The sequence below is a fragment of the Helianthus annuus genome, chromosome 1, assembly GCF_002127325.2.
Source record: "Helianthus annuus cultivar XRQ/B chromosome 1, HanXRQr2.0-SUNRISE, whole genome shotgun sequence".
NCBI lineage: Eukaryota > Viridiplantae > Streptophyta > Magnoliopsida > Asterales > Asteraceae > Helianthus > Helianthus annuus.
The window spans coordinates 140,025,000-140,035,351 of record NC_035433.2 but is presented as its reverse complement, the minus strand read 5'-3'; the positions used below and the strand labels follow the sequence as shown (position 1 = coordinate 140,035,351).

Below are 10,352 nucleotides of genomic sequence, written 5' to 3'. Positions count from 1 at the left end.
CTACAACAATAGCTACCATTCCAGCATAAAGGCTGCGCCTTTTGAGGCCCTATACGGTAGGAAGTGTAGATCGCCCATTTGTTGGGCAGAAGTTGGAGATGTCCAGTTGTCTGGACCAGAAATCGTCTTTGAGACGACAGACAAGATCGTTCAGATCCGTGATCGTTTGAAAGCTGCCAGGGATAGGCAGAAAAGTTATGCGGATCCTAAGCGCAAAGATTTTCACTTCGATGTGGGTGAAAAAGTGTTGCTTAAGGTATCACCTTGGAAAGGTGTGATGAGATTTGGGAAGAAAGGCAAGCTGAGCCCGAGATATATAGGACCTTTCGAGATAATCGAACGTGTCGGGGCAGTCGCTTACAAGTTAAACTTGCCTGAAGAGCTTAGTGCGATTCATAATGTGTTCCATATCTGTAATTTGAAGAAGTGTTTCGCTGACGATTCACTGGTTATACCGCATACAGATATACACATAGACGAAAGTCTAAAATTTGTTGAAAAACCTTTGTCGATTGAGGATCGACAGGTAAAGAAGCTTCGAAGGAAGCATGTACCTATTGTCAAGGTCAAATGGGATGCCCGTAGAGGTCCCGAATACACGTGGGAAGTGGAATCCACAATGCAAGAGAAATATCCCCATTTGTTTGAATAAATCTCGGGGTCGAGATTTCTTTTAAGGGGGTGAGGATGTAACACCTCGAAAAATTTCGTCCAATAATGTCTTGACACGTGTCATAAGGTTCCGTTATGTGAAAACATACTTTAGAGGGACTAAAAGTGACAAACAGTGAAAACTATGGAACGTAAGGGTCCAAAGTGTCAACAATGGATAAATAGACTCTATGATAACCCCACATAATGTTTATAACCTTAAACGGATGGTTCATGGATCATACGACGCGGAAATTGCCCAAAAGTGAAGTATTGTGAACTATAGGGGCCAAAAGTGTCAACATGTTTAATTTATACCTCTGAGTGAACTTTTGGCAGACCCGAAGCTTTGTATAGCTAAAATATACTCACTAGAAAATGTGGTTAAAATTTCATGAAGTTTCGTCAACGTATGAGAAAGTTATGGCCAAAACCGTATTTAAGGGACTACAAGCGTCAACGTCGAATTCAGGGCTTTTCGGTTGAGCGCAAAGTTATCCGGGGGCATTACCATGTTGGTAAAAGTCCTAAGGTTTATAAAAACCAAGTTTGGGGGTTTACGGGTCGAGAAAAGTAGCCGAAACATCGCGTACAAGTTCAGGGGTCAAAGCTGTCAATGTTTGAAAGATGTTTGGCTGAACAGCAGGTCAGGCGACCCGCCTGGACAGACCCAGGCGGGCCGCGTGGGACTATCAGGTGCAGAAAATCGAATTTGGTTTGATTTGGGTCCGAATTTGAGTGACAAACAGCTGTAACTTGCCTCCACAATCACCAATAACATTTCATGCAAGCCTACAACTACAGTAAGCTCGAAAATACTGATTTAAAACAAGAATTGATCTCATTTTGATCATTTGCAAGTGAAGAACAAGGAGCATTCTCTCAAGAGCTCTCAAGAACACTTCAAGCAAGCTTTCTGGAGGGATTCTGATCAACAAGGCCGACTCCTAGTGACCATTTAACATCTATAGGACTCTTGTAAGCCTTCAATTCGTTCTTTGATCCATTCTTGTTGTGTTAATTGCTAAAAGTCAAACTGGGTGTTCATAACCTTTGACTTTCTGATTAAACGGATTTCTTTCAGTAATTTCTCGAATTGAAACTTGTTATAGATTAGTATTTATGTGGGAAACAAACCCTCTAAAGGGTACTAACTGATTCCCACTACATGCATGCTTAATGTCGAGTCAAACCTAATTCTAAAAAGTCAACAGAAGTGATTTTTGCGAAAAATGACATGATTAATGATATAGATGACATGCAACCTGATTGATCATTGAAAATAACTTGTAACATATATATAAATGTGTTTTAATCATCATCAACTCGACACTCTATAGTATAGCCACGAATCGGAACCGAAAGTCTTGTAAAACGATTATTTCGTAGACTATCGATTCGGATTCATACATGCATGTACAAGATCTGTATTGGAAAGTATTTTTGACTACTTTTATTTTAGTTAAACTTTCTGGAATTTTCGTTGATTGAGTCTATGTTTAGCCTATTCGAATGCTTGTTTCCGGTTTATGCATAAAGTTGACTATTTTGCCCTTTTTGATTTAAAACGGGATTTTTGGAAAAGTGAAAGGATAGAAATCTTTATTGTTATTATATAAACTTGCACCGAAAGTTTCGGATCAGTTGGTGGTCCAGATTGTGAGTTATGGCCATTAGCGTAAACTATGTTATAAATTTACATAAACGGTCCTTTTTGCGTAGAACCCGTTTCTGGCCACGTTTTGGTACAAAACTTTTTACCAACTGATTATATATAATATTCTGGGAATTTTGATGATTTTTAATTAATTTTTGGCTGAACGGATCCTCGATCACCTAGCCATTTCGGCTTATGTCGGTTTTGACCGTTTTCGCCATAAAATGAGTTTTACACATCCTTTTGACCCGAAACCTTTTTCTACTGATTTTATATGATGAATAAATTATTTTAAGTATTCTGGAAATATAAAAATCTCAGATTTACTGTGAAAACCCGAAAACGCCCTTAAATCGTATTTTTAGCGTTTTAAGCGCATAGTAAGCGTTGTACTTGTTTTAAACCTATAAAACTTATACCTACTGATGTAAATTACATATTTTCATATAATAACAGTAAGTATAATATTTTGAACTCAGGTTTCCAGTTTTGGCATTTTTAGCCCTTGTGAAATTACTAAATTGCCCCTACGGTGCATAGTTTGGTTTTAAATGATATATTTGGTATATGGGTCATACCCTACTGATATAATATGTTATATTAAGTATATTTTCTGTATGAACCAGACCCGAAACTCAGATTTCTAATTTTATCCATTTATTATCTTTTAAATGACCAAAATGCCCTTCTAAGGCATAAATTGAGTTTAAAATTATCCCGGGCAATATAGAACATAACTTACTGATATAATGTCATATTCTAAGCATATTAATTCAGGGAACTTGCATTTGAATCTTTTGGCTACCCGTATCGCCCTTTTCGCGTTCGGTTCGGTTTACGTAACTAGTTTGCGTAAATTGACCGAAACGGGTCAAACGATATCGTTTTTACTTCAAAATCCAGAATGTATTTAGTATACCCATATTATACAAGTATTCGAACTTGTCGGGTCTAAATCACATTCTATCCGGTCTTTCGCTTAATCGTGCGTAAACCGTATCATTCCTAAAACTAACCGGTCAAAGCTTAAGCTTAAATAAAAGGCCGTTAGGAATCTAATAGGTTAATTATAAACCTTTGTTCCAGATTAGGAAGCCCGGTAAAAGCTACCACCACTTATCGTTTGTGACTTGTACTTGCTCAGGTAAATACATTTTGACTTATTTTCCCTATACGGGCTTGGGGTACGGTATTTAAAATACCGCTTGATCGGGCGCACAAGTCCTGCTCCCTATGGGTGTTCAGTCTTGAATAGCTTGTGTGATTTCGTTTAAACAGTTTTGTCTTACTTAAAGGCTTTGGGGGGTTGTTGACCATGTCCCGGATATCCTTGGCATTATCTTACGAGATGGCCACGACCAGAGCACGGGGTGTAGGCGTACACCCGTCGTGTATAACTCTTTGATGTGGTGTGTCAATTAAATCTCTAGCCCGGACAGTAGATCCCGGGCCACCAGAGATATAAGTGCATGTAATTCGTTCACAAGTTCATATTAAATGATTATCCCAAGTTAATAAAATATTTATGCCTGGTGCATTTAAATAAATTTTAAATCATTTTCAAAATGAGTCGGTCGATTTGTATTTACCAGTGTAAACTGACGTATTTTTCCCAAAAGATTAAGTGCAGGTACTATACGGAAATAGGCTGGCTGTTTCCTAGAGAGCGTCCACAATAGTCTCGCAAACTCGGACGACATTTATCTGTTGAACTATTATTTTATCTTATTTTATTGATCCGCCTGTGGATCCATTTCAACTACTGTGATATTTATTGTTACACTTGTTTAAAAGTTGAAATGTTTCTATTCTGCTTCCGCTGTGCATTATTATTTGTGTTGATTGTCTATGACGATGCCAACTACGTCACCGTACCCCACACCGGGCCCACCGGTGACACGTGGAATTCGGGGTGTGACAGGGGGGTTTAGGTTTTTGGGTGGTGGGGGAGGGGGGTTAGGTTTTTTTTAGGTTTTTTGAGGGTTTTAGTTTTTAGCATTTAGCTTGGGGGGGGGGGGTTAGGTTTTTTTTTGGGGTGGGGGGGGGGGTGGGGGGTTTAGGTTTTTGGGGGGTGGGGGTTAGGTTTTTTTTAGGTTTTTTGAGGGTTTTAGTTTTTAGCATTTAGCTTGGGGGGGTTAGGTTTTTGGGGGGGGGGGGGGTTAGGTTTTTTTTTGGGGGGGGGGGGTGGGGGGTTTAGGTTTTTGGGGGTGGGGGGGTGGGGGTTAGGTTTTTTTTAGGGTTTTTTTAGGTTTTTTTAGCTATTTTAGCTTGTGTTCACATTGGTTCTCGCGGTTCTCGCAATAAAGGTGGTTCTCGCATGAACCTTACCCTATATATATATATATATATATATATATAGGGAGCCGCTAGAATGAGAACCACCCCGAGTTGTAAGAACCGTGAGAACCACACCATCCGGGTCGCCGTTTACCATGATTTTTTTTACAACTAGATGTGTAAATTATAAACACATCCGTAAAAAAAAAAATTTAAACGCCCCCCCCTGAGGGGGTAGTTTTTTACACCACAAGTTTGGTGAAAAAAAAAAGAAAAAAGAAAAAAAAATAAAAACACCAAACTTGTGGTGTAAAAAACTACCCCCTCGGGGGGGGGGGGGGGGCGTTAAAATTTTTTTTTTTACGGATGTGTTTATAATTTACACATCTAGTTGTAAAAAAAAATCGTGGTAAACGGCGACCCGGATGGTGTGGTTCTCGCGGTTCTTACAACTCGGGGTGGTTCTCATTCTAGCAGCCCCCTATATATATATATATATATATATAGGATTAGGATCAAGAGTGAACAACTTTTTGAGAGTGAACTAAGTGAACTAATCTTGGCCCTTGATCATTTTTTAGATTAAAAGTGTAAGATTGACATTACCCAAGTATGTTTAATTAAAATCCCTTAATTTTCTCATCTTTTAACTCTCTTTCTTTTTCTCTTTCTCGCTCTCTCTCATTTTTAATTATTTTTCCATTATTTCTTTATCAATAGATTTTGTTTTAATTTTAACTTGAATATTGTTTTTCTTTTATTATCCGTGTATATAGATATCATAATATATTGTTTTTAACTTTTTATAATTTTTAATAAACATTAAAAAATTTCTCTGAGATTGAAATTGTAATTATTTTTGGGCATTAATTTTTTTTGAATATGTAATGAAGTTATTTATTTTTGTATACATGTGATATGTTTCATTTTCATTAATTTCATAATTTTTATATTAATCTACTCGTGTGCATGCCTAATATACTATATGTTGTTAATATACACATGTGTAACCATTTCTGAATATAATACACAGATGTATAAACGACTGTACACATGTATATAAACTAACAGTTGTGCATCTTGTATAAATTGATAGTTAGCAAGACTGTATACATGTGTATAAACTAACAGTTGTGTATATTGCATAACTGATACTAGCGAGACAGTACACATGTGTATACACTAACAACTATGTATCTTGTATATACGGAAACTAGCAAGATTTTAGGGATTTTGGTTATATTGTTTAATAAATGCAATTTACAAAAGACACAAATACCATTCTGTCATTTATTTTAAAGGGGAGTTACAATATTATAATTACAATCTTGTCATTGTTTAAAAATCTCTAGGTGATGTAATCCAATGACCCAGATTAGTTCACACAGCTCACTCTAGAACCCTACCATATATATATAGAGTGGGGATCCTGTGGAAAGTGTGTTTTTCCTAGAAAGTCTAGGAAGCGATCCGGTCCATTCAATGGGTGTGTTTAAGGGTTGAGATTAAATCAATGGCAATCTTGTAATATTTGAGTTTAATTAATTGATTGTTTTAAATGAGTAGGGGCAATTTTGTCAATGACCGAATTTTAAATTAATCAAAAAAACTGTCAGGCAATCACAACTCCTATTTTCACGCGAATTTCTCTCTCTCTCTAAAACCCACATTTGGAAACCCCCAAAATCATACCAAATATACCTAAAATCATGGATGAAGATAAGAGATTTTCTTTGTTCTATATACGTAAGATCAAGCTGTCATTGTACTACGTGTTCTACAAAGCAATTACGGGTGTTAACACACTGACTTCAGAGTGTTAAAACACACTGACTTCAACCTCTCTGACTGGTAAAACACATCACCAAGAACATGCTGAGTGTTAAAACACACTGACTTCAGAGTGTTAAAACACACTGACTTCAACCTATCTGACTGGTAAAACACATCACCAATAACATGCTGACTTCAGAGGGTTAAAACACATTAACTTCAGAGTGTTAAAACACACTGACTTCAACCTCTCTTACTGGTAAATCATTAAAACACATCACCAAGAACCTGATTATATATTGACTTTAGAGTGTTAAAACACACTGACTTGAACCTCTCTAACTGGTAAAACACATCACCAAGAACATGCTGATAGTTTTCCAGATAAACACATTGACTTCCAGATTTGAATTCGAAAACAACAAAAATTCCGAAAATCATGGAATGTTAGTTAATGAAAAATAAATTCCAAAAATAAAATTAAAATGTAAAATTACATAGTTGCCCTTTTAGTTAAAATAACTCAATGCCACATGTCCAATTCTCATTCCTTCCTAGACTTTCTAGGAAAAACACACTTTCTACCCAACTCCTACTATATATATATATATATATATATATATAGGTAAAGGATATGATACAAATCTCCTTATCGTACATTATGTACGCGCTGCCCATGGCCATACACGTGTCCTGATTCAATTTAATTAAATAAGAGTATATCAGACTTTCCATTCAATCAGTAGAGCGCAAATTAGAGAATTCCAGATCCCGATTAATTCGTTACACCACTATCGGGTAATTATGATTCGCATCAGAGCGATGTTACTCAGTTCCTTTAATTCCCTTTATAATCTGGAATTAAATCGTATCAGAGCGATGTTATTCAGTTCTTTTTTAATTCCCTTATGATCTAGAATTGAAAATTCGCATGTGTATAATAAAAATTTCGCATGTGCATGTTTACATGATAATAATAAATTCGTATGTGTATGTTACTTTTTGATTATAAATTCGCATGTGGGGTTGACAAATTTCGCATGTGGACAAAAATTAGCCTTCTTAGGTTTGGGTCGTCAAAATATAACTAGAGACATACAAATTCGCATGGCATTTAATTCGCATGTGGATTAATTAGAGACATACAAATTTCGCATGTGGACAAAAATATAATTAGCGACATACAAATTCTGCATGTGGACAAAAATTAGCATTCTTACTTTTCATTAATTTGGCACTAATTTCGCATGTGTACAAAAATTCGCATGGCATTAATTCGCATGTGGATGGCAATAATTTCGCATGGAATTATTTTGGCAGGGACATACAAATATACCCATGTTGACAAAAATTGCATGCTATGGAATGTTCCAAAGAAATAGGAATCGCATGTGTTGTAAAAAAATAATGTTCGCATGTTATTTTTAATATCAAAATTGCATGCTGTAAAAAAAATGCGAACATCGCATGTTGTAAACCAATTTCCCATGTTTGATATTGAATTTGCAGAAGAGTCGGTTGGAGAAGAAGAAGGCACCGAACGAAATTGCTGGGATTTTGATAGAGAAATTATCGATTTTATCCTTCGCGGTTAGTTTTATGTATATTAATTTGATTAATTTAATGATATAAATTAGTTTTGCCCGCGTTTGATGGATTGAAGATCGTACGGCTGTGGGCATCGCGTAAATAATGTAGTATAAGAGGTATTGTACGTTAACCGACCTATATATATATATATATATATATATATATATATATATATATATATATATATATATATATATATATATATATATATATATATATATATATATATATATATATATATATATATATATATATATATATATATATATATAGGGTAAGGTTCATGCGAGAACCGCGAGAACCAATGTGAACACAACCAAAAATACCTAAAAAACCTAACCCCCCCCCCACAAAAAAAAAAAACCTAAACTCCCCACCCCATCAAGCTAAATGCTAAAAACTAAACCCCCCCAAAAACCTTACCCCCCACCCCAACCCCCCCCCCCCCCCCAAAAAAAAAAAAAAAGACCTAAACCCCCCTCCCCCCACCCCCCAAAAACCTAACCCCCAGGCTAAAATGCTAAAAACTAAACTCTCTAAAAAACCTTTAAAAAATCTAAAAAAAAAAAATCAAAAAACATACAATTATTTTTTAATATTTTTACATTAAAATATCTATTTTTAGTAGCAAAAAAAAATTAAATTTTTTTACTACTAAAAGTAGCGATTTTTTTATAAAAAATATTTAAAAAAATAAAAAATTTGTGTGTTTTTTAGCTATTTTTAGGTATTTTTGATTTTGTTCACATTGGTTCTCGTGATTCTCGCAATAAAGGAGGATGGTTCCTAATAGATCCTTCTCCTGTATATATAACATTTTAATAGCGACATTTTGTTACACATGTGTAACAATTAATTACAGTTCTTTTGTTTTTCAAGAAGATAATAACACACACATGACACATATATATAATAATTTTGATTATTTTATAGGATTTTTACGAGTATTTTTAACTTAAGTGGGTTTTTATTATATCCTTTCCTTATGTATATCATAAATCATAAATAATAAATAATATTAAACAAATTAAATACTTTACTATTTTAGTTATGAATCTAAGCAAGTATTCAAATAGAAGAAGCTAAAAAAATAAACTTCATATTTTAGAAAAGCTTGATTTTAAATTTGATTTACGGTTGCCTACACAAACCAAAGAGTTAGTATAACAAATCAATTATAAAATCATTTTTGGAGATTGAATTTAAACTTCATCAAATTCTATAAAGATATAACTTTTTCTGTATTTATGTTAGAAAATCTAGTAATTAATTTTTGAAGGGCATATTTGGATCATGATGGGATCATCGTGCACTATTATTATTATTATTTTTATTATTATTATTATTATTATTATTATTATCATTGTCACCACCACCACCACCACCACCACCACCACCACCACCACCACCACCACCACCACCACCACCACCACCACCACCACCACCACCACCACCACCACCACCACCACCATTATTATTATTATTATTTAGTTAATTAATCTTTATTGTGCACATGAGTACCTTGCATGAAGATCTCAACGTAAAAGCATTCTTAAATTCCAAAGGTATAATTTGCAATATATATATATAGCTCACCTGAAACAACATCAATGGTGAATCAACAATTCCACCAGAGCCCGGAACATCATAAAGAAGCTCTTCCATATAAGAGAAAGGCGGGTAAAGCGCCTCCCCAAACTGCTTCAGCGTCACATCAGCTTTCGCCTCAATAAACAACACACCCTCACCCGTACAATCAACCATCAGTTTTTTGGCCGGGCCTTCCTTTAGCCGGCCAGCAAACGGATAGTAAAACACCAGCACATTAGCCAGAGCCTCCCTTATAACACTTGCTGGATTCTTATTTTCCATTTTTGGATTTTGTCCATAAAAAAGAATCATGGAAACCTGAAACCTAATGCCTTCCTGATCGTCGATGTCGGAGAGAGGCTTAAAATCTCGAGGTGTCGGTTTAGCCGGAAAGATGGTCTCCGGCGGGTTTCGTCGGACTTTAAATGTCATGGGAGGGGCGGATTGTGCCATATCTGGTTTAGCTTTCTGAGTTCATCTGGTGTATGCTACACATATTACTATATATATACAATCAATTAAAAACTATAATTTTGCTAGGAAAAAAAACTAAAACAATGATAAGACCGCAGTTTTGGTCTCAGGGCAAAACTGTGATTTTTCAGGACTAATGAGCGAGTGTTAGCCAGCTTCTTAAGATGAAAAAAAATTAAATTGAGTCAACCAATTAAAACAAAAAACTTTTATAGTTTTGCTAGAAAAACTAAAACGACGGGGAAAACGTAACTTTGAACTGAGGGCGAAATCATAATTTTATTTCAGGGATAAAATCGTAAATTAAATGGACAAATGGGGGAGTGTCAGGCAGCTGCCG

General features: G+C 35.4%; 1 protein-coding gene across 1 annotated transcript; it reads right to left on the bottom strand.

The window, feature by feature from the left end:
* Positions 1-9,068: 9,068 nt before the first annotated feature.
* Positions 9,069-9,991, bottom strand: LOC110932894 (13-hydroxylupanine O-tigloyltransferase-like). The gene is made up of 2 exons (XM_022176147.1): positions 9,545-9,991; positions 9,069-9,089 (listed from the first exon to the last, which is right to left on the bottom strand). The coding sequence occupies exons 1-2, from the start codon at positions 9,989-9,991 to the stop codon at positions 9,069-9,071; spliced, it is 468 nt and encodes a 155-aa protein (XP_022031839.1).
* Between the last annotated feature and the right edge of the window lie 361 nt (positions 9,992-10,352).